This window comes from Coenobita brevimanus, chromosome 51 (assembly GCF_032717465.1).
Source record: "Coenobita brevimanus isolate Jiangsu-jjx chromosome 51, ASM3271746v2, whole genome shotgun sequence".
Classification (NCBI taxonomy): domain Eukaryota; kingdom Metazoa; phylum Arthropoda; class Malacostraca; order Decapoda; family Coenobitidae; genus Coenobita; species Coenobita brevimanus.
The window spans coordinates 40,294,825-40,320,347 of NC_137004.1; the positions used below are offsets into that span (position 1 = coordinate 40,294,825).

At 42.5% G+C, this 25,523-nt stretch overlaps 1 protein-coding gene across 1 annotated transcript in view; it reads left to right on the plus strand.

Moving 5' to 3' along the window:
• The window catches only part of LOC145400271 (uncharacterized), a 142,041-nt gene that overhangs the window by 93,727 nt on the left and 22,791 nt on the right, over positions 1-25,523 (plus strand). The window contains exons 2-3 of the mRNA XM_080272828.1: positions 15,714-15,862; positions 20,812-21,022. Of these exons, the coding sequence (XP_080128954.1) occupies positions 15,714-15,862; positions 20,812-21,022 (360 nt within the window). The remainder of the gene's footprint in view (positions 1-15,713; positions 15,863-20,811; positions 21,023-25,523) is intronic.

The window sequence follows — 25,523 nt, forward strand, 5'->3', positions numbered from 1 at the left end:
CGTGCCTCTGTTTATTTGTACCCCATGGCATTTACCAGTGTGCATGTTGTCCGTGTGTGTGTGGGGGTGTGTGGTGTGGTGTGGTGTGGTGAAGTGGGATGCATGTATTTGTGTGTGTATGTGCGCGTGCGTGGGCATACATCTGCACTAATATTGTACAAATGTCTCCGTGTTTGTTTATATGTCCAGAAATTTTTGGACCCAAAGGACGGTGCAGTGTGGGACCCCCCTTTAGAATTGAAAAATCGTGCTCCCTGAAAGCGTATGATGAGAGGGTCATGAGCGGTGAAAGGAAGGTAACGATGGACGACATGTGTGTGTGTGTGTGTGTGTGTGTGTGTGTGTGTGTGTGTGTGTGTGTGTGTGTGTGTGTGTGTGTGTGTGTGTGTGTGTGTGTGTGTGTGTGTGTTTAGGGTGCTGATGGCAAGGTGCAATATATTCTGTACCCTGGTAACAGTGTGGTAAATGGGGGCGCACACCATCCACTCACAAATTCAAGATATTCCCAGATGCAATTTTATTTTAAGTCTTGCTGCCTTCCAACGATACTATTGAACTTTGGAATCCCCCCCCCTTTTTTTTTAACAGATGAACAGAGGAGGGAAAAAACAAGTTACAAAATCTATACATCAGATTACAGATATCTTCCATTCAAAAAAAAAAAAAAAAAAAAAAAAAAAAAAAAAAAACAGGTTGAATAAAATCGCCTTGTAGTAATAAAAACAAAGTAAAGGACATCGAAGTGCAGTAATTAATAATTTCATTACGATAACATTTTGGGGTATATATTCTTTCTCCTTAAGGACGATTGAATTCACCTCTCGTCAGCTACCAAACACCATTATAAAGCTAAATAAAAGTCAGTCGGCTACAAGAATAAAAATAAAAGTTATCCCACAAAAATCCCCACCGATACATCTCCAGGCCGTGTCTCTCCCGCCGCCATGGAATTGCTTTTAATCGTTCCATTCCCCGCTGCAATTTGGTGGCGGCCGACCCCTGATATCACCACCCCGCTGAGTCCGCTAATTCAGGAGACACTGACACACCCGGGACAGGAGAGGAGGCACCCCACAATCCTCCCTCGCTCCTTCTCTTCCCTCTCCCTCTTCCACCAGCACCTTGCTCCTTCCTTTCTTCTCTTCCCTCTCTCTCTCCTTCACCAGGACCTTGCTCCCTCCTTCCTTCTCTTCCCTCTCCCTCCTCCACCAGGACCTTGCTCCCTCCTTCCTTCTCTTCCCTCCCCCTTCCCCCACAGGGACCGTGCTCCCTCCTTCCTTCTCTTCCCTCCCCCTTCCCCATCAGGATCTTGCAATCTTCCTACGCAGCAAAGATGGCGTCACATACCTTCACATGTCACTACTTGGGCACTGATACCCACCGTTCATGCTGAATATATGCCAAGGCTATCTCATTCAGGACTGGTATGGGTTTGTAACTGCAGGAAAGTTGTATGACATGATGGTGAGTCTTGCTTAACAATACTAACTGTTATAACCTCCAACTTTATATGACGACTTTTATACCTTCCTCTGACTTAAGCATGATTTTATTTGCCACCGGGAAACTTCTACGACTAAGAACTCAAGAAATCTAGATCCCCAAAGAGTTCCTTGTCCTAGCCTGTGACCGATCTCGCGTTCTTTCGAGTGGCAGTCCAACCTTCGACCACCTGACCCTGAACTTCCGCCAACCGACGAGAGTAAACATCAATACCCGGAAAGACTGAGCGAGTTTTGTGCGTGCACCACTATACACAACATGACACAACACAACACAGCATAGCACAGCACAACACAGTACAGCAAAACACAGCACAACACAGTACAGCAAAACACAGCACAACTCAGCACAGCACAACACCGAGCAGGGAGGAGTGCGATTAATCCCACCGATAGCACCAACAATTTGCCGGGGTATTGTAGCGTGTGTACTGAAATACGCCATTGTTGGGTGCACGGGTGTGGTTCCCGTCCCCCTCAACACACACACACACACTTACACACACACACACACACACACACACACACACACACACACACACACACACACACAAAATATTACCACTCACAACTCCCACCCAAATCGACGATATCAACTCTGACGACAGAACCATCAATATATCAGAGTACCATGCTGCGTGTAAGACGTCTGGTTGTACGGGTGCGATTTACATCCCCCTCCCCCTCCCCCAGTGCTTCTGTACTGCCTCTTGTAACACGACACGATACACCGCCCTCGCTGCTGTGTGTGTGTGTGTGTGTGTGTGTGTGTGTGTGTGTGTGTGTGTGTGTGTGTGTGTGTTAACCTCTGACCTGGATAGGAAACTTCCTCCTTTATTTAGTGCAGGGAGACGTAGGATGCTGAATTATATGAAATGAATTAGTGAGTTAATAGATACAGAGTATGTGTTGATGTAATTATAAAGTGATCAGCCACTGCAGTAACACTCTCACCCTCCATAAACACACACACACACACACACACACACACACACACACACACACACACACACACAGAATCTAATACCCACAATCACCCCTACACAAACTCCCTCTAACACCATCCCCACACACACTCACTCCCCTTACACACACATCCTCACCTCTACACATGCATAAACCCTCCCCTCCCACACATATAAGCCTCTCTTCCCCTTCACCCTCTTAATTCCCCCCACCCCCACACAAGCATCAACCTCCTACCACCCACCTCCACGCAGTCCACCCTGCTTCTTTCATTTTCTCCCCCAACAACCTCCAATCCCTTACACCCACGGTCATCCCAATCCTCTGGCCGGCTCTTTCCCCCTTCTCGGTCCACACAATCAATTCTATTTCATGACATTCGCTCACCATGCCTTCCGCCCATTTCCCACATCTCTCTCTCTCTCTCTCTCTCTCGGAAACACGTCCTGTCACATTCCACTCTTTCCTCTCCTTCCAACTTGCTGCTGTTGCTCGTCTCAGTCTTTTTCTCTTCCTCGTAGTCTGCCTCTCTCCTCGCCTCTTTCTCGTGTATATTTCAGTCCTTGCGCTCTTCTCTTCGTATAGTAGAATTCTAGGCATACATAAAGCTAGCTGTGTATTTCTTTGCATTTCTATCCAGTTTTATTTTTTCCCCTGCTATTCTGTTCATACCTTGCTAACTTGCCATTCTAAGCCGTTTCATTGCTAATTGTATGATGTTTCCTGACTTTTTTCGTTTTCCTTTATATCCCACTATGCCACTTGCTTAGGGGTATGTAATTTTTTTTTCATTGCTGTGTTTTTCTCTGTGCCTAGTTGTCTGTTTGTGTGTCTGTGTCTGCCTCTATATCTGTTTGCCTTTTTGTGTGTCTTTGTCTCTGCTTGCATGTGCGTCTGCCTGTCTGTGTGTGTGTGTGTCCGTCGGTGTGTTTGACTGTCCATCTCTTGGTGCTACTGCTACTGGAAACCTTGACACAGCAACCTTATTTTCAGTTCAACCAATAACTACCGACCATAATGTACAGCTGGCCACACATGAACCTGGGACAACGTCTGTGTGAAGTGGACGTCTAGCAACAATTTCGTACGTTCATGCATCACAGGTACTTGGTCATTACAACTAACATCTGACACCTGCTTTCACTCATGTCCGTGTCACCAACAAACATGTGATTAAGTCAAAGCTGTCAGGGGTACAAAATCCTAGACTACAACTACACACTGATGCTGTCCCAGGTTACTCTGCGGCCAACTGTACATCAAGCTGTGATATGAAGGTCACAGTCTACTGGAGCGAAAACCAATTTCTCCAAGGGGTGGCTGGTCTCCGTCTAGAGGGTTATACAATACTCTATCCCTTCGCCTCCCTCTTTAGTTCACCCCATACATACCGTGGCGACTTTTTTCATTTTTACCCTTCACTTCGATGTCGTGACTCTCTCTCTCTCTCTCTCTCTCTCTCCCTACGACCAGACCATTACATTCAGCACAGGAATCATCTCTGAATGAAGAGGTTAATGAAGGTTGTATCTTACCTCTTCAGTAAAAAAAAAAATAAAATAAAATAGCCCCGTACACCAAGAATATATCAGAAAAAAACCCATTGCACTGGAAAATAAATCGTCGTGAATAAAATCGTCCGTAGGTAAATGGAATAAAAACGAAATAATCCTTCCTCGTTCTTCCCCGTGAAATAGCAGGGAACGTCTCCTTTTGAGAGTCGCCCACGCTTCCCTACACACAAATACGCCGAGGCAAATAAGAAACTCGAGCGGAGGAAATATGAAAGATCTTTTTACTTTGGTGAGTGTAAACTTTGGGGAGCGACGAGTGTGTGTGTGTGTGTGTGTGTGTGTGTGTGTGTATGTGTGTGTGTGTGTGTGTGTGTGTGTGTGTGTGTGTGTGTGTGTGTGTGTGTGTGTGTGTGTGTGTGTGTGTGTGTGTGTGTGTGTGTGTGTGTGTGTGTGTGTGTGTGTGTGTGTGTGTGTGTGTGTGTGTGTGTGTGTGTGTGTGTGTGTGTGTGTGTGTGTGTGTGTGTGTGTGTGTGTGTGTGTGTGTGTGTGTGTGTGTGTGTGTGTGTGTGTGTGTGTGTGTGTGTGTGTGTGTGTGTGTGTGTGTGTGTGTGTGTGTGTGTGTGTGTGTGTGTGTGTGTGTGTGTGTGTGTGTGTGTGTGTGTGTGTGTGTGTGTGTGTGTGTGTGTGTGTGTGCGTGTTTCTCTCTGCTCTAAGGATCTGACTTTGAGCAAGCAGGTAACGCAGTAAATTGCTTTGACGTGTAAAGCAAACAAAGTCACTCATATTACCCTTGCAAGCTAATTAACGTTCATCATTTGCCAACACTAACATGGTCGAAACAACTCTAGTCCTCTATTACAGCTAACAACAGACGATTTTAACAGTGAGTCATAAAAGTCTCAGTGATACAACTATGACCAAAACCCTGTCACGGTCGAAACAACTCTACTCCTCTATTCTGCCTAACGTGAGACGATTCTACTCAGCCAACACTATGTCAATGGAGCCTAAGAGAGTTAATGGTGCCTGAGGGAGTTACTTTGCATTAAACATGAGGCAGGGCGAGAGAAATCGATAGCACGTGGCTGTACTCCGCTCTGTAATTCCCGGGACCATTTTCCTCAGTGACTTATAGCTTTAACTCAGCACTGAAAATCTGGTCACCTATATACAGATGTTGGGTACATGTAGACATTGAAAGAAAATATCGCACACCTGGGGTCCAAATTTCTAGCTGGCTCCGTATAGTTTGTACCGCCTCTTGCTCTAAGCGATGTATTTTTTACTTCTCAACAAATTAAACGTCCTGTATGTTCCTGCAGCAAGATTCGTCGGTATTAAATTGATGTGTGTACCCCACAAAAGGAAGTAAGGTTGTTGTTGTTGTTGTAATATATACTCTTTTAAGGATAACATGTTTTAATTGACTTGTACGAACACGAAGGAAAAAAAATAACAAAGTAAAATGAAAACTACGGTAGCTTACAAATACAATGAATATTCTCTGTAGGATATACCTGACTTTTCGGGACAGGAAAAGAAAAAAAGTTTGACTAAGTGAATAACAAGTGAATAAAATATCTACGGTGTATATCTTATTTATCTATCTACCGCCAGCTCACAAACATTTAAATTTTCTGCATGATACAAAAGTTTTGTTGGGAGGTTAAAAAAAAAAAAAAAAGATAAATACACTTGAAAGTCCACACGTCGAGCACCGTGACTGCCTGCACCGGGCAGCAAATTGAAACACAATTTTTCTAAACTTCTGAGCGGCCAGGAAAATTTGAGTGTTTGCTCCTGGACTCTCCATGGCACTCCTAAGGCGACACAGGTCCCTTCCACTCGAGTTTTCCAAATTTATTATTGCAACCTACTGACGATTTTATTCAGAAGAGGTGAGACATCGAATTGGAGGGGTTAGGGACAGTCTTCATCTTTCCTAACTCTGTGGTAGCAATGATTAACTACAATGCATTTGTTCTAAACCTGATAAAAATCCGTCACCCTTTCAGCTCAGTTGATGGACAAGTGTAGTTCGATTTAACCAATGACCACAGAGATTTTGTTACTGAATTCTTTTTTAGTTGTCATCTTCCTGTTAAGGCAAGATTCCCTCGTTTTTTTTTTTATTTTTTTATTCTAAAGTACATAAAAAAGGGGATGGTCTAGCATAAACTAGATATCAATTAATTTTCCAACTTTACGAAATCAACTTTAAATAATCCGCACACGACAACCTGCAGGCCATAGTAAGTGTAATGTATATTACAGCTTAAGCTACCCTGGCACCATCCCAGGCTCCTGAGTGGCTCACATAAGCTACTAATGAAGGTACTAATGGAAGCGTAAAGTGGAAGAGAGGAGGGTGATATGAGCGAGACAGAGTAGGATGGATAGGTAGATGGGTCTGTCACTGCTCCATACCAGGGCAAATGGAGGCTGGAAAAGTGCGAGATGATGGAAACGCATATTGAAATTGAAATAGCAAAAAAAGGGAAGGGAAAAGCGAATGAGAGTAGGAAGGATAGGTGGATGGGCCTGTCACGGCTCCATACCACGGCAAATGGGGCTTGGAAAAGTGTGAGAGGATGGAAACGTAGGGTGTGAGTGGAGTGGATGGGGTTGGAAGGGGAAAGGCTGGAAGGGATACGGATGAGGATGGAAGGGGATGGAAGAGCATGGAAAGGGAATGAATCATCTAAAGTGGGAAGACGACTTATTTTTTTTTTCTTTGGAGGGGGGGAGGGGATGGAGAGTGTTCCGGGAGTGTTCGTGATCTTTTGTGAGTCTCTCTGAGTTTTCTGAGCATGTGAGATATAGTGAATATATAAGTCTTTGCGAGTATTTTCTGGGTAGAGTTTTTGTATGTGAGTCTTTAAGCGTCTTTTGTGAGTATGTGAGTTTTTCAGATGACAGAAGTCTTCTTGACATACAGATAAATTCTTAGTACCATCAGACGCTTTTATTCTGGCTACTGGAGACCTCTCGTGGTGCTGAGAGAGAGAGAGAGAGAGAGAGAGAGAGAGAGAGAGAGAGAGAGAGAGAGAGAGAGAGAGAGAGAGAGAGAGAGAGAGAGAGAGGGAAAATATGGCAAATGGGGCAGAAAAAACTGCCGGCAAGAGAGAAATTGGTGATAAAGAAGCAAGTTATTGGGAGAGGGAGAGGAAATGGTGCGAGGGGGAAAGGCCGATGGGAAGACGGAGTTGATGAAAAACTGAAAAAAAAAAGAAAAAAAAAGAAAAAAAAGAAAGAAAGACCAACTGCCACAGCCGATGAAGTGAGTTAAAAAAAAATACTTACACAGACACACACACACAGACACAGACACACACACACACACAGACACAGACACACACGCGCACACACAATTCGTCCTCTCCCTCTTATTTTTTCTCTTCTCTCATATTTCCTCCATTCCCTGCACATTTTCGTCCTCTCCACCTCCATGCCCTTCATTTTCCTTCCTCCCTTACTCACCGATTGCATTCTGCTCTTTCGTCTCTCTCTCTTCTTCATTTTTCCCTCCACTTCCCTCCTTCTCTCCTCGCTTTCCACTCCAGCCATGGCAATTTCCTTTCTCTCTCTTTCCTCCAGTTTCCTCTAGATTTGACTCTTCAGGCTCTCCCTTCCCTTCTCTCTCCTTCACAAAGCAATTCCGATGTCGTATGCAGGCCTTGTACAGCCGTGGATGAAAGTTTGCCTAATATTTCAACTCTTCTATCCCTAACTTCGTTTTTTCTTTACATACTCAAGCTAAGAGAGGCTTGGTATGATTCTAGACGTATATATGATTTCCTTTTGTTACGATACGTCAGGGAGGAAAGTGACGGACATGCCCACGGTGTAAATTTGATGCAGTGGAATAGTAGGCGAACTTCTGTCTGTCTGTACAACTGGGAGCCTCTGTAGCCCAAGGATGTCTTTTATATTCAATTCTATTCCCAAATGACTGTGTTCAGGTCTAATGTGAATATTGTAAACAGGTCATGATACAATCTTTTTTTTTAATAGGGTGGTTACTGGGCAAAGATTAGGTTGGGTTAAGAAGATACAGATGGTGACAGTGAAAATAAAGTTATTGCTGTAGTTAGGGTTTGTATAGTTGTTGTTAGCGTCTGGGTAGTGTTTTTTTTTTTTTCTGTCTTATTTCTACACCCCTGGTTTACTTGGTTGTGTGTGTGTGTGTGTGTGTGTGTGTGTGTGTGTGTGTGTGTGTGTGTGTGTGTGTGTGTGTGTGTGTGTGTGTGTGTGTGTGTGTGTGTGTGTGTGTGTGTGTGTGTGTGTGTGTGTGTGTGTGTGTGTTTTCTCTCGTGTGTGTTCAGGAAAGAATTTTGAAGCTATGGACCTCTACCCATACAATTAATATAGTAATGTAATGAACGTTCATATATTTCTTGTTGTTGTTGTTGTTGTTGCTGTTGCTGCTGCTGCTCCTGCTGCAACCCAATGGACCTGATGAAATATGGCGACTTCGACCGCTCTCTCTCTCTCTCTCTCTCTCTCTCTCCAAGCACTGTTGAAGGTCAAAGACGCAGAACCGCCTCAATCAAGGTCCCAGATCCCCAAGGTGTCGAGGATGTCAAAGCCCTTCTCTCTCCCTCTCTCGAGGAGGAGGAGGAGGAGGAGGAGGAAGAGAGAGAGAGAGAGAGAGAGAGAGAGAGACGAGAGGTCAAGGAAATGGCGAGATGGACCTAGAGAAGTGGAAAAGTGAAAGAACCAGAAAATGAGATGGAGAAGAGAGAGAAGGAAAAAACGAGCAAAAAAAAAAAAAAAAGATAGTGGAGAGGAAGGAGGAAAATAGCAGAACATGAAAAAAGGTGAGAGATGGTGCGAGAGAAGAAAATTAAGTTAACGATGAAAATGATGCGTGGAGAAAGCGAGAGAGAGAAAAACGTGAAAACAAAAATGAGATTGCAGAGACGAGAAAACTGAAAAAAAAAAAAAAAAACATGAAGAAGAAAGAGAAGGAGAAAAGTAAGAGGAAGGAAAAGCTAAGAAATACATGGCAGAAAGAAGGAAGTTGGCGAGAGGAACGAACAGGGAAGCGGAAAGGAGTGGAGGAAGAATGGAGGAAGCCAAGTGAAAATTAAAGTTTCGAGAGAGAGAGAGAGAGAGAGAGAGAGAGAGAGAGAGAGAGAGGGGGGCGGCTAAAAATATCGGTAATAAAATTGAAGCCATATAGTATTGAAAAAGTTTGTTGAAAAATTTGTGTGTGTGTGTGTGTGTGTAGACTGAAACTCACTCTCTCTCTCTCTCTCTCTCTCTCTCTCTCGTTACGTTTTATCCTTCTTTTATGGTTCACTTACCCCGTCTATCAAACACATAATCCTCCCTCCTCTTCCCCACACAATCCCCATCCCTCTTTCCTCCCTCCTACCATTCTCTTCCCTCCACATTTTTCCCTCCTTCTCCTTTATCATCTCTCCCCTCTCCCTACTTCCTATCTCTACCCGTTTTTCTTAAATCCTCTCTTTCCTTCCTTCACCCTTCTCTCTCCCTACTTTATTTTCCTTTGCTGTTTCTCTCTCTCTCTCTCTCTCTCTCTCTATTTCACTTTCGTTTTCTTTCCCTCGACTATTTTTTTTTTTTCATCGCCTTCCATCTTCCCTTGTTTGTATTTTCCTCCTCCATTTTTCTATTTTTTTTGTTTTTTACCTCTCACCTGAATGCTTCTCTCTCTCTCTCTCTCTCTGTATATATATATATATATATATATATATATATATATATATATATATATATATATATATATATATATATATATATAATTCTGATATTAAAGTGAACAGTCATGTGCAAAATCATAAATATTGAACACTTCTTTAAATATATGTTTAAGAATGTAGGTGCTCATCCAGTACTCCCCAAGGGCAACTAAAACATCTTCGACAAGAGCAATCCGAGACTGCAAACCTCTGCCAAGGCTGAAGTGTAAGCACTGGAGGTATTATTTATCGAGTCACAAGCAACGATGTTGAAATTGCCACCATCCGGCAATGGTTTAGAATCCTTTAAAAAATTCCTGGATTCGGATGATGATCCGGATCATCACCAGATCTAATGGATTGTTCCTTGGGCCATACCCTACCCCTCTAAAAAAAAATTTCAGCAAAATCCGTTCATAACTTTTTTAGTAATCCTGCAAAACAAACCAACGCCGGAAAAAACATAACCTCCTTGGCGGAGGTAATAATAATAATAATATCACATATCTCAAAAAAACAGTATTTATGCTCGAGTAATATATATATATATATATATATATATATATATATATATATATATATATATATATATATATATATATATATATATATATATATATATATATATATATATATATATATATATAGTCAAAGGCAGTCATTATTTTCTCCTTAGATCAGGAAGGAAAATGTCTGAGTAAGACAGCAAGTAAATTTAAGTGAAAGAATTGTGAACCTGATACGCCTGAAAAAATATGAGTTTTGCTGGGAAGACTACACACCTTGGTAATTATTAACAGGTGCAGAATCTATCATGAGCCTTGGTAATTATTAACAGGTGCAGAATCAATCATGAGCCTCGCTACTATACGTGATGAAATATTTGTGCCAATGTTACGATCTGGCTTTTATGAAGTATTAGTTTTGTGATACTGCGCTTACTGAAATGTATGCCTCTCTCCCTACTAGTACATATGTTTATAAATTATTTCCTCGTGCATTTAGATTAAATTTTTTTTTTTTTTGGTACACAACTAAAGAAGATTATGAATTACCATGGAATTCTCTCTCTCTCTCTCTCTCTCTTTCACACACACACACTCACACACACAAAACTGCAGTGCCACTTAGATCATTTAATTTTGTCACCCTTGGAAGCAGTGCCTGGTGAGTGGAGTCCTGGCCGCTCCCACACCGCCTCCACGCCATCTATTGAGCGATGCTGCACTCACACTCCCCCCTCCCCCTCCTCTCTCTCTCTCTCTCTCTCTCTCTCTCTCTCTCTCTCTCTCTCTCTCTCTCTCTCTCTCTCTCTCAGCGCCTCGTATTCTTTCCCTCCACTTTATTTTTCTGCTCCATTCATTTTGCCTGTTGGATTTTCCACCTCTATTTTTCTCTGAATTTCTTACCTCTCACTTGCATGCTTCTCTCTCTCTCTCTCTCTCTCTCTCCCTTCCTTCCTGATATCACTTCGTTTCCAGCAATTTCACATCTCGTGTTTGTTGTGCATTTTCTTTATTCACGTAACTGACTATTTTCTTACATTTCTTCTACGATTTCTTTTGACAATCTACCAGTGTGGTTTTCAAGTCTCAGTTTTTAAATATTTCCCCCATGACTGACCTTTTTCAATATATTCTTCCCACCTTCAGACGATCTTTCTAAAGTTTGGGGAAAATTCTCGTAATGGAAATTGTCAGACTCAACCTTCATCAGTCCTCTCTAACATTAAGGGACATCACAAAGCTAAATAAAGTCGTCTGGTAGAAAAAAAAAAAGTGAAAAAAAGAAAAAAAAAAAGATATATTAACGCGAAAAGCAGTCGAAGAGATTTTTTTTCCCCCTCAACCTCGTTTGGAAATTGAAAGAAATGGGATATAAACACGCACTCTCCTTCACAACCTCAGCTCGGGGAAGTCTATAAATAGCATCTAATTTTCACTTTCTAAAGAGAGTTTCCACTCCCTCACACCAACCTGGTCTTGAAATGAACACAAAGGTAGAACAGACAGACCAAGAAAGAGAGCAATCAGAAGGCGCTTAACTCCACCAACGCCTGCATCAAACACCTCAGATCACCACCTAAATGACCCACATATCCACAAAATTCCCTAAGTCCATCAATATAATTTTTGTTAAATATTTTCTCGACTATCGGGCAAACAGGTGTAAATACATAGCCTCTTCCAACTTTCGCTGGCGCAGGTAACCAGAAATTTTGTATAGAGGCAGTTTGTCTTATACATAAATTACTGTATGATAAAATTTACGATTATTATTGACGATCCTTATTTCCAATTCCTTCCACCCGAGGACATATTCCATTTTTTTAATATTTGCTGCTGCCACATTATCTTATTTAGCATAAAGAAATTTTTTAACCTGGAGGAGTCAGATTAAGATTCATTAATCCCTTGACAGTCATATGGATGGAACTGCCAGGTACTGGGAAGTATAAAATGAAAAAAGTCCTCGTGCTCAAAGTTCTCCCTCCCTCTCTCTCTCTCTCTCTCTCTCTCTCTCTCACACACACACACACACACACAATCAACCTCGCCTCCAAATAGTGACATGGAAACCGTCATGGGTAACTGTCCCGTCCACTCTTCATTCCGGGTTCCTCCATTCATATCGCTGTCTTCATCCCTCGCTCTCTTCCTTCTTTCCTTGTCCCATTTTCTTTGTCCAAATATTTCTGCTCGGAAAAACGCACAGAGGATGGCTGAACGTCCCCTCCATTTTTTTTTTTCCCCCGTCTTCTTCCTTCTTTTCATTTTTGTCGTCTTTATTTTTTCTTTTTTACTTATTCATGTCGTCCACCTCCCTCTCTTTCTCTCTCTCTCTCTCTCTCTCTCTCTCTCTCTCGCTGTTTTTCCCTCATTCTTCGGCATGTCTCCTGTCTGCTGTTCCACGTTTCTTTTGTTACCTCCGCCAGAGAAGTTGGAGGAGGTTATGTATTCACATATGATTGTCTGTCTGTTTGTTTAGACGATATATCCAAAAGTTCTCAATGAATTTAAATGAATTTTTTTGGAAGGGTGGGCCATGGGCCATGGAAGAAGTTATTAAATTTTGGGGCGGATCCGGATCCGGATCATCCCGCACAATATTTCCAAAAATTCCAAATGAATTTCAATGAAATTTTGTGGAAGGGTGGGACATGAGCCAAGAAAGAACTGATTAAATTTGGGGGCGGATCCAGATTCGGATCCTTTTTAATGGCAATGGCATTGGCGAAGGTATGTGCTCCCTGAGTGCTATTAAGTTGTCCTTTGTTTTTACACTCTCTTTTCTTCCCTTCTTCCGTGTTTTCTTGTACCTTGGTCTGTCGTTTTCTTCCACCTTTCCTTTCCCTTGACTTCTTTTCCTTATTTTTCCCTGCTCTCCCGTCTTCTCCTTCTCCTCTCCTATCTCTGTTCTTCCATCTTCATTTCTCTTTTCGTTTCCTTTTCCCTCTCCTCATCTCGTTCATTTATTTTTTCATATCATATTTCTTCACTAAAGCTATCTTATTTTTCATCTCCAAATCTCTCGTCTTCAATATACTTCTAATTTAATTTCACTCTCCCCCTCTTCCCTATACATCTTTTTCTGTCCGGGTTCAGTCAGTCTCCTTCCCCTCCCTAATTTTCTCTTTATAAGCTTCTCCTTATAACTCATAAATATTCTCGTACCTCATTTAATCTTCCGCCTCATATCTCATACATCATTCACTCTCCCTTCATACTTCATACCACTTCATACCTTCCTCATACCCGGTACCTCATTTAACCTTCCTCCTCATAACTCATACATTATCCAATCTTCCTCATCATACCGCTTCATACACTCCTCATACTTCATACTCCCTCGTACGTCACTTCACCTTCCTCCTTATACCTCATAGTTATCACTCATATCTAATCATGTTTCCTGTCCTTCAATTCCTCTCCACTCGCCTCCTCTCATACTTCTTTTTCTAGCCACCTTCCCCCTCTTCCTCATGTTCCTTTGGTGTTTACTGGTTCACTTACGCTCTTTCCTCCTCCTCCTGCTGCTACTACTACTACTACTATTACAACTCCTCTCGTGTTTAACTTAAAAATTTCGTCTCCTCTGCTCTCCACTTCTCTCCTGTCTTCCACCTTTTTCTCTCTTATTCTCTTCTATCCTCTCCTACATCTCTTCCCAATCTCCCTTTCCTCCCCTTTTTCCCACTGTGTCTTTCCCCTTCCCCATCTCTCCTCCATCTTCCTTTCCCGTCTCTCCTCTCTCGTAATCTCCTCCCCTCTTCTTCACCACTTCTTTCCCTCTTCCTCTCTTATGTCCAATCTTGCCCTTTTTATCGTTTCTTCCCCTTTCTCTCTCCAAACTTTTTCCCTTAGTTCCCTCTTCAATCCCTCCCCTCACTGTCCTTCACTTCCACTCTTCTCCTTAATCACCCTCTCTCTCTCTCTCTCTCTCTCTCTCTCTCTCTCTCTCTCGTGTAGTGTCCAGTCTCAAACATTTTTCTCTAGTTTCTTTCGCATCCTCCTTCCTACTATTTCATCTTTCCCCTCCCTCTCTATCCTTCTAGCCCCTTCCTCATCTCCTCTCACTATCCTTTAACTCTTCTCTCATCGTTTATTAACCATTATTCCACCATTCCTTTTCTAATTCCTTCCTTCACTTACTGTAATTTCACCTTTCTTATTACTCCCACTCCCCTCTTCTTTCTCCCCCTTCCTCATCTCTCCCCACCCTCCTTCACTTGCTCTCTTCTTTATCAATCATTATCATTATTTTTTTTGAACAATCCCGTTTTCCTATCTATCTTTTCACCATTCCACTATTCATCCCCATCCTCATCTCTTCCTCCATCATCTTCCTCATTTCCGCACATGGTCCTTCACGTCCCCACCTCCCCTCTCCTTCCCAGTCTCTCCTTTTTACGACCGGCACTCTACTTTTTCACCTCTTCCTTCTACGGCTTCCCCTTCCCTCCTCATCCATCCCCTCACCGTCCTTCACTTCCCCTCTCCCTCCCCTCCCTCGTCTGTACATCCACAGCGTCCTCGACTTGTCCTGAATGTTTTGCCTCTGAAGTCAAGGGCGGCGGCGTTTCATCCGCTTTCCACCTTTTTCTTTTTGTTCTCTCTGTGTTCTTTGTGGTTTTCAGTCGCTGGGTGTAGTCTAAAGAAAAATCAACCTTCTTTTATTTTCATTTCAACTGCTTCTTCAACGTTTTTGGTCAACTCTAGATTTTTTTTTTTATAATCTTCAAAACCAAGCTCCGTTTATTATTTTAGAGAATTCAGGGGTTCGATAGGAAGGAACACCCAGTCTCGCGTACACCCTAGTACTGCCAGCCGCCTAAAGCGTATGTGCCACTTGCTTCTCACCTGACACGCATGACAACTTGACACACTGAATACAGGCCATCTACGGTTTCTGCCACGGACGGAATTTTAGTTTCCTAGGTTGATGATTTTAACCTTCCCTTTAAATTTTATTTCGGAGAACGTCGGAGGATTTTACTGGCTCAACAGATGCCTGAGGTACCCAAATATGTTGATCTCGCAGGCCAAGTTCTGGCCGAGAACAAGGAGCTTCGTATTTACATTTTGTGTGTGTGTGTGTGTGTGTGTGTGTGTGTGTGTGTGTGTGTGTGTGTGTGTGTGTGTGTCCGACTCTGAGCTTATGGTAGATTTAATTATTATGGTAGAAGATTTAATTTTATGGAAATTCATGTAAACAAGAACTTATACCAGATATCTGATGCTGAGGTTCCACTGATAGGTGCCATGAATCACTGAAGACGTCGACTGTCCTCCCCTCTCACACAAAAAAGTGCCCTTAACGATACTGAGGCCACATGTATTAAAATATGACAATTAAAATCTTAAAGCAAAAGCACACACACACACACACACACACACACACACACACACACAAACACACATACTGGGTAGCTCTTTATATATAACTCTTTTTATCTAACATAGTACTTTTATTTTTGCCCATGGTGTACGTTGTATGTAATTATGTTTGTGTGTCTATTGCAGGTGTCTGTGGTGCGTATGACCCCGAGGCGAGCATCACGGGGCTGTACACCGGGCCCTACTTCGACCCCCTCACGCCCCGAAATATGACGGCACACGTGGGCGACGAGGCAAAACTTCCGTGCACCGTGCGACAGCTGGGGGACAAGTCGGTACGTCAATCAATCAATCAATCATTTCCTGTGGCACCCTCGGGGATGCATAGGGCCTCGATGAACTCACACCACCACATCCTATCTTGTGCTAACTCCTCAAGATCTCCCCAACACTCATCTCCAGCTTCCCGTCTCATTGTCCTCACCCACGTCTCTTTTGGCCTTCCTCTACCTCTCCTACCAAGTGCCACCCACCCTGGTGTACCTCGTACTATTCCCTGTCTTCTATACACATGTCCTAGCCACTTCCATCGTGAGAATCTAACATATTCATCGATCGGCTGCACTCCCGTTATTTCTCTAATTCTATTATTTGGTATCCTTTCCCACCACTTAACTCCTAATATTCTTCTAAGTGCTTTATTTTCAAACACCAAGAATTTATTTTCCATAGTCACTGTGCTGTACCAAGACTCGTGTCCATAAATTAAGATACTCCTAACCATTACCTTATAAAGTTTGATTTTTGTATGCACAGAGAAATTGTTATTATTCCAAATATTTTTAAGCATTCCCATTGCCTGATTAGCCTTCTTTAACCTTTCCTCGAATTCAAGGTTCAAAGAACCATCCTTGGCTAAATAAGTACCTAAATATTTAAACCTATCAACTTGCTTTACAACCATACCTCCAATTACACATTCCTGCGCATTTTCCATATTCATACTGATTATTTCAGTTTTTCCACAATTAATAACCAAACCCACCTTGCGACCTTCACTCACCAAACAGTCCAACACTCTCTGCATCTCTTCTGGCCCATCACAAATCAAAACTATATCATCTGCATAATCTAAATCCAAAAGTTTCCTGTTCTCGGTACGTATGACACCTTATCTTTGACTCACATGACAGATATCGTGGCCCACCCTATCCTTGACTCACATGGCAGATATTGTAACCCACCTTATCTTTGACTCAGAGAATTGATACCTTAGTTGGATAGGTCGGTACGTAATCCATCTTATCTTTGACCAAAAATAGATACCTTAGTTGGATAAGTCGGTCCGTAATCCATCGTATCTTTGACTAGAACTGATACCTTACTTATAGACTTTTCTGTACGTACCTCGCCGGTAAAAAGTTACCAGAGCCACAGACATTCTTAGGTGAGTGTATGTTACCGAAATGAGCAAGAGAATTTAGCGTCAAGGCCAGGCGAGCGTCTTTACCATTCGTTGCGTCGCTAAGTTGGTTAAGATTCTTTTGTGTCAACACGGGAAATATAACGCTACAAAAGAATGAACTAAATACTGGTGTTCTGGAATGCATTAAGATTATAACTGGAAGGGCACGCTACAATAAAAACTAAATCATGTAACAATAAAAACTACATTAAAGGCATACGCAGTGGGCATAATGCTGCCAAAAATACCAGTAGGCTACTTAAGTCGCCGTATAAAGAGGAAATTTTAGGATGAAATCATATATCACAGGAATTAAGATATATATACAACGATCATAACTGTAAACACCAAAAGACTAAATATATACACCCACTGGCGCAAGAGGGAAGTACTGAAATATAGGTCCTTCACAAAGTGCCTCTAATATTTCACAAAGTTTGTATGATTATGAAGAAAAAGCAGCAGTTACGTAAGAGGAAGAGGCCATTAGTAACGAATTACCAGACTTACACAGAGCTGATTTACAAAGCTGATTTATATTCTTGGTTGAGCTCATTAGCATCAAAGTATTTTAAAACATAAAATTTACCTCCGGGGGCATATAAAAAAAAATTATTTTTATCATACGGTCTCCTTCGCCCCCCGTGTTACTGCTCTCCGTTACACACTATATTAAACCCGCTGTTGCTTGTGTGTATCATAAAATCACGGAATATTTAAATTAGACTATTATATGCCCCCTTTCTTAAATACTCAATCTGTGTGTGTGTGTGTGTGTGTGTGTGTGTGTGTGTGTGTGTGTGTGTGTGTGTGTGTGTGTGTGTGTGTTTCTTACAAGCCAGTAAATATGTTGTTTACTAGCTCACAAATATAAGAAGAAAGACGCCTTAAGAGGATACACTGAACGGGAGGAGGAAATGAGAGCACAAAGGGGCGCTAAGGAAAGGAAAAGAAGAAGAAAGAGGCAGGAAAGGAGAAGAACAATGTGCCGGGGAAGGTGTGTGTGTGTGTGTGTGTGTGTGTGTGTGTGTGTGTGTGTTTCTTACATGCCAGTAAATACGTTGTTTACTAGCTCACAAATATAAGAAGAAAGACGCCTTAAGAGGATACACTGAACGGGAGAAGGAAATGAGAGCACAAAGGGGCGCTAAGGAAAGGAAAAGAAGAAGAAAGAGGCAGGAAAGGAGAAGAACAATGTGCCGGGGAAGGTGTGTGTGTGTGTGTGTGTGTGTGTGTGTGTAAGGGCAACGGAAGGAGGCGAACGTGTTGAAAAGAAAGGGAAGGAGTGTTTTAAGGAATAAGTTTGTTTTTGAAGGTGGAGGCGCTTCACCGTGTTTATGAGGCGCCGTGTTTGCTCTCAAGACGTCCCAGTGTGAGTCCCAAGGAGCCCCGGCACTACTGAAGACGCCGAGGTGTTGTGTGGGGTGTTTGGAAGAGGAAGAAGAACGAGTCTATTTGTATTCCTCGGGAGAAAAGGTGTGTGTGTGTGTGTGTGTGTGTGTGTGTGTGTGTGTGTGTGTGTGTGTGTGTGTGTGTGTGTGTGTGTGTTTCAGAAGATGACCCCACGTCTTTCAAAAAAGGATGCTTCAATGTGGGAGAGAAAGAGTGAAAGGATTTTTATGACTGTTTGTCCTTGGTTGCTCGTGTTCCTTCGCCGCTTGAGCTGTAGTGGGAGGCAAAAAACTGCTTCCACGACTTGTTTTGACGGCCTCACCCCTTCACCCCGAGGGAAAACAGGTGAAGGTATATACTAAGCGAAGGAAAAAAAAAAAAGTCTTTTGGTAGAAATAACAATAGAAATAAAAGTTACCGAGCTAGGGAGATTTGTAATACTGCTAAAACATTTACGTAACAGATTTTAGAATGAAATATGACACGAGGCTTCCATGTACTGTTTCAATTTATCGTTCAATGTTTTTCGTGGAATAGAGCAGCTTGATTTACGAGCATCTTTATTATCATGAATCTAATAATGATGGACGTATTGAGCAGTGTACTATCGGTAAGGAAAGTCCTGTCACCTCTCCCGCCTTTCTTTCCATGATCATAAAAAAAAAATAATTCTATATTGTTGCATATAATTACACACGTTGTCCCAAGGTGCAATGTATATGAATGCAACGCATGGTAATCTTTATATCTTTTAAGGAAAGATTTAATATCAAAAACGTTAACACAGGGAAAATAAAACCAATAACAAGCACCAAGTCCACAGCTTTCTTTACCGTCAACAAAAACAGACAGACAACAAAGTCACGCAGTACGGACAACACAGCCCCACTTTCCGAGTTTGGCCGTGTTATTACGGTGGGATAACAAGACTTTCCTCCTCTGCCAGCTCGCTCTTTGTGGCAGTAACAAGTCCCCCACAGCACCTGAGATCATTATGGTCTGTATCACCCTTTTCCAAGAACATCTCTTTATTACCCCTATTCCCTTCACTTGCCTTCTACAAACACCAATCGCTGTACCCCTAAATCTTCGTCATCCCTTCCCTTGTTTTCTGCAAACACCTTTTCCTGTACCCCCAGTCGCAGTCACCCCTTCTACAAACATATTTTACACTGCCCTTATCTCTGTCATCCCTTCATTTGTCTTCAACAAACACTTTTTCTGTGCCTTAAATCATTGTCACATCTTGTACGCATACCTTTTTACCTCTTACGCTTAGTTTCATCTTTCAAAATCTCCCTCTCATCTTGACCTTAACTCCCACTGTCATGACGATCTCTTCATTACCTCTATTCCCTTCACTTGCCTCCTACAAACATCTTTTTCCCATCTTTTTATTTCTGTTCGCTTTCCACGAACGTCTCTTCCTTTCCTCTTACCCTCTATCTCACCTTTCACGACCATAAAAACGGACTCGATCACAGTTGCAACGCCTCCAGTATCAACAACAATAATAATAAAAATACTAATACTAAATAGCAAAAACAACAACAACAACAACAACAACAATTATAATAATGCCTTTCATCTCATCTCCAACAACCACTTCCATTCCCTTGTTCCTTACTGCGTCTTCCAATATTTTCGTTCATACCCTTTGTTCATGGTCTTAGTTTCAGTGTACCGGCATCCGATATGATAATGGCCTGCATCTCATCTTGCATTACTGCCTCTCCCACCTCCTTTCGTCCTTACTTTGTCTGTTTCCTCGTCCTTCACCCCTTCGTATCAATATATTAAATTCACTGTACCGGAATCAGATACTACTACTACTACTACTACTACAACTACTTCTACTTCTAGTACTACTACTACGACGACGACGACCAATTAATAATAATAATAATAATAATAATAATAATACAGTAAAAAATGGCGAATATCTCATCTTCCTTAGCCAACTTCCACTCCTTTCGTCGTTATTTCGTCCTATCTATGTCTCCCTCATCTAATTTAATTCTTTCTCGTCCAGCATTGTCCCTAATATCTCCCTCGTGTCTTGCTCACTTATATTTCTCCCCATCTTAATCTGCACCTGCTACTGCGCCTTCATTCATTCCCCTTCATCTCTTTCATTAGCTCCCTCCCTCCCCTCTCATTGGTTTCTCATTTTTCCCTCATCCTTTGAAACTACGTCCATTTCACAACATTTCTCCTATTTTTCCCAACTCTCTCTCTCTCTCTCTCTCTCTCTCTCTCTCTCTCTCTCTCAGTTTTGTCTCTATTCTTCATTCTCTCACCCCTCCCTCTCACCAATCTCTCCTCATGTTCTCTCCCCATTCTCTCCGTCTCTCTACTACTTTTCCCATTCTCTCCCTCTCTCTACTCCCTCTCCCAATCTCTCACTCGTCTCTCTCTCTCCGTCAGGTGTCGTGGGTGAGGGTACGTGATGCGGATATCCTCACGGTGGACCGGTACACCTTCGTGGGGGACGAGAGGTTCGAATCCCACTACTCCACGGCCACGGAGACCTGGAGCCTGGTGATCAAGTACGTGCAGGAGAGAGACGCAGGAGAGTACGAGTGCCAAGTGTCAACTGAACCCAAGATGAGCCAACTCTTCAGCCTGAGAGTCGTCAGTGAGTTGAAATGATTTTAGTTGGCGTTTCTAAATGATGTTTGGAAAGGGGATTAATTCTGTTGTGTGTGTGTGTGTGTGTGTGTGTGTGTGTGTGTGTGTGTGTGTGTGTGTGTGTGTGTGTGTGTGTGTGTGTGTGTGTGTGTGTGTGTGTGTGTGTGTGTGTGTGTGTGTGTGTGTGTGTGTGTGTGTGTGTGTGTGTGTGTGTGTGTGTGTGTGTGTGTGTGTGTGTGTGTGTGTGTGTGTGTGTGTGTGTGTGTGTGTGTGTGTGTGTGTGTGTGTGTGTGTGTGTGTGTGTGTGTGTGTGTGTGTGTGTGTGTGTGTGTGTGTGTGTGTGTGTGTGTGTGTGTGTGTGTGTGTGTGTGTGTGTGTGTGTGTGTGTGTGTGTGTGTGTGTGTGTGTGTGTGTGTGTGTGTGTGTGTGTGTGTGTGTGTGTGTGTGTGTGTGTGTGTGTGTGTGTGTGTGTGTGTGTGTTCTCTGGTAATTTACTGGTAGTGAGGTGGAGCAGCCAGCACCAAACTTTTACAGTTACTGATGTGGTAATATTTTTCATGGCGCAGTTTTGGCGGCCACACAACGCGGCGGCGGAATACTGTCCTCGTCATTTTCTCCACACGACGATGGCTTAATGGATGGCATCAGAGGCTATGTACTTACCACACTTTAATTCCCGCACCTGTTTTTTACACGTCTGTGAGCCAATTAAACTGACTGCCGGCCCACCTGAGTTTTTCACCGCTAGTATTTACCTTCGGCCAAAACACGCTGGGAATACAACGGCGCGACTCATTTACGTCCGGAACTTATACGAAAAATGTTACTCCGATGGCGGGGTGGCTAATATTATGTACGTCTGCTTACCGGAGACCACAACACTTTGTTTACAACTTAGAATGCAGTGCTACGATTCATTTACGTTGCTGAACACTAAAAAAAATATTAACGATTCCGGCTTGCAATACGCTTTCCTCGGCTGTAAGGTCGCTACACATACACGAGGGTCTGCACTAAATATATTGAGATAGACTATAAAGAGCATAAAAATGCAAAATTTAACCAGAAAGGAAATGCGCGTAGAAAGAAAGGGTAAAATGTTTTTTTAATGTCATGTGGACAAAACAGCGGGATGAGAACACGCGTATGGACTACATTACCTCCCACTGATGCTGCTTCCCTCCCCCTCCCTTCCCAAGTGCTCCCCAACAGAACCCCTCTCACACCACCACACATCCCTTCTCACCCCTCCTCTCATACCAACTCCTTCACATCACCCTGCACCCCATCCCTCCTTCCCTCTCACATTACTCTGTCTACTCACACCGTTCCCCCCTCCTCACACCCCTCTTCCCCCATGCACCCCCTACACCACCACCACCAACACTACTACCACCACACACACCATTCATCATTCCTATTTCTCTTTTATACCTTCCTGAACCTTCACTCATTCCTCTCACACTATCCTCGTCACCCTACTCCCGCCTAACACCATAATCATATTTCCCCACACAACCCTACACCCTACCACCCCACTCACACCCACCTCACCCCAAACACCTCCAACGTATTCCCATCCTTCGTCTCCTCTCATACCTCTCTTCACCTCTCATCCTTCGCTTTCTTCCCTCACATTAACCTGTACACTCCATTCTTCTTCATCTCCGTTCCCTTTCCATCCCTCTCCCCCATTCAGCACACTACCATGCCCCACCTCTCATCCCTCTCACACCAATGAGGTTGACCTCCAGTATACTTCCTCCTCCTCACATCTCTCTCTCTCCCTCTCTCTCTCTCTCTACCCCTAGTTAAACAGCCTCTCTTTCCTCCTCATCTTTCCCCCAACTTTGACGTAACACTGTCTCTGAATAATTCAACTTCCGCCCTGAGACTCCTCATACAACCTTTGTAACACATTATCATTATCATTTATTATTTTTATTATTATCATTATTATTATTATTATTATTATTATTATTATTATTACTGATGCTGTTGTTATTGTGTTGTTATTCAGATCTTATTATTGCGCTTATTGTGTCTTTATCATTCTTATACTTTTTATTATCATTATTTTCTCCTGTTTTTCTTATAATTACAATACCTATATAACAAGTATCATTATTATTTTTGTCCTTATTCCTACTACGTTTATTCTTATTTCCATTCCAATTATTTTTATTATACTTAATAATATGCTGGGGCCTCTCTCACCTCACAGGCTTTTGTCCTGTCTCTCACCTGTCTTCCACCCCAGTCTTTTGGCTCACTTTTCTCGCTACACTCTTCACATTTTCTTCCAACATATTCTTAAATTCTTTTCATGTCTTTGTTCACTTTTCCCAGCTTTCTCCTCGTCCGCCACCTTTCTTCATTATTTCTCTGCTCATCTCTCACCAATTTCCTTTCCGTTTTCTCTCTCTCTCTCTCTCTCTCTCTCCGCTCGATGCCTTTATGCTCTGTAACTCTTTCTTCGGTTCTTATCTCAGTCGTATCCGTCTTAACTCCCTCCTCCCACTATCTCACATCCACGCTGCCTCTCTCTTCACCACTCACCAGTCCACTAAATCAGTTTCTGGGCACCAATTAAGATTACCTGATCGACTGAAAATGAAACAAGAGCCCGGAACAACGTGAGATTAAACCCCTTCAATCCGATGACGTCTTCTTAATTCTTGTCATCCCCTGACAAAACCATTTAGTTGAGGGCACGTGTATCAATTAGGAGAGAATGATACAGCCTTCATTAACCCCTTCACTAATAAAGATCCTTCCTAATTAAGCACAACTGTCTTACGGTAACCTGAATTTTTAAAAACCCATCGTCGTTCAGGAGTTAAAATAATATACTTGAAACAAACTTAACTACTCTTCCACAAGGCACACACACTGCCACTCACGCAAGAGCGACTCGTTCCTCGCCTTAAAAATAACGTCTGAGTAACCTAGCCAGAGGCCCCGAAGCTCCTGGTGAAAATATAGATGGTGAAGGGTAATAAAAGAAGAGGCAATAAGATGTAATTAATCGTTTCGTCTTTCATCTTCTTGGTTCTCTCCATCTAAGTCTTTTTTCCTTTATCCCCATCCCTCTAACCTCATTCGTCTCTCCTGCCCAGTCTTCCTCCTCTCTCCCTTATCCTCCCCTCCCATCCCCTCAGATCTCTGGCCCTTTCATCCCTTCTTCATCCCCTGTCATCTCTAATCCCACTCTCTCCTGTCTCTTACCACCCCACAATTTCCTCTATTATTTCATGGACTCTTCCCGTTGCTAAGGTTACTCCAAAGCACTTAGTCATTGTATATTCATTTTTCTTATTACAGTACATCTTAGCCTCTTGGGTACGGTGACGCTCATTTTTTCCCCTTATTGTTGCTACCTCGAGATGTTTTTATTCAAGTTAATTATGCATATATTCAATTCATGCAGTCCGAAACAACTTTCCTAAGCTGAATAAAATTGTATGAAGTTACCCCCCCAAAAAAAAAGAAAAAAGAAAAAAAGACCGTGGTAAAGTTTTTGCGATTTTATAATGAATAAGTCTGGAGAAGTTATGTACTGTACCAATAAATAATTCCGTGTCATATATAAAAATAATTGATTGATAAGGAATACAGGAACACGGAACATGCAACAAAGGTATTTCTCCCTCACCTTATAATTCATATTTTCTCTTCTGGCTTCTCATAATTCTTCATCATTGTTATTCTCTCATTCTCCTTCATTGTCAACATATTCTTCTTCCATTCCGCATATTTACTTTTCTCCCTCATATCTTTTACATGGCACTCACATCGATTCTGCTCCTGCAACTTTACATATAAACATTTGTTCCACCCCTGCACATGTTCCCTTCTCCCTGCACATTATTAATTCTCATTGCACTACACTCCCCATGTCGTTATTCTCTCTCTCTGTCTGTCTGTCTCTCTCATGCACAACACTAAGGGACACAAGCACAGAGAGGGAAGCAGAGAGAGACGAGAGAAAGAGGAAGTTCCCCTTTAAACTCAGTCCACTTCCCTCCCCCTCCAGCATCCCACCCTCTACCTCCCATTCCCACCCCCTAAGTCTTCCCTGCCTTACCTGCACTACCCACCTGCACTCAGATGACAAACTAATTAGCCCCAGGTAAGGACAACCTGGACGTTTTCTATGTAACTCCCAATAAGGAAACTAGGTCAAGTTTCCAGCCTTCATTAACTTTGTCCCCATTTGACTTTCGTGTGTGTGTGTGTGTGTGTGTGTGTGTGTGTGTGTGTGTGTGTGTGTGTGTGTGTGTGTGTGTGTTTGTACCTATCAATCAATCTATCCATCTATCTATCTATATACGTGTACACATATCCTCCATCCAATACACAACAGACAGACATACTAAAAAGTTGGCAAAACATAAGTAATCATAACACACACACACACACACACACACACACACACACACACACACACACACAAAGCTTTAAACACAATAACTACCGGAATCAATGGTCGCGGCACCAGAAAAAAA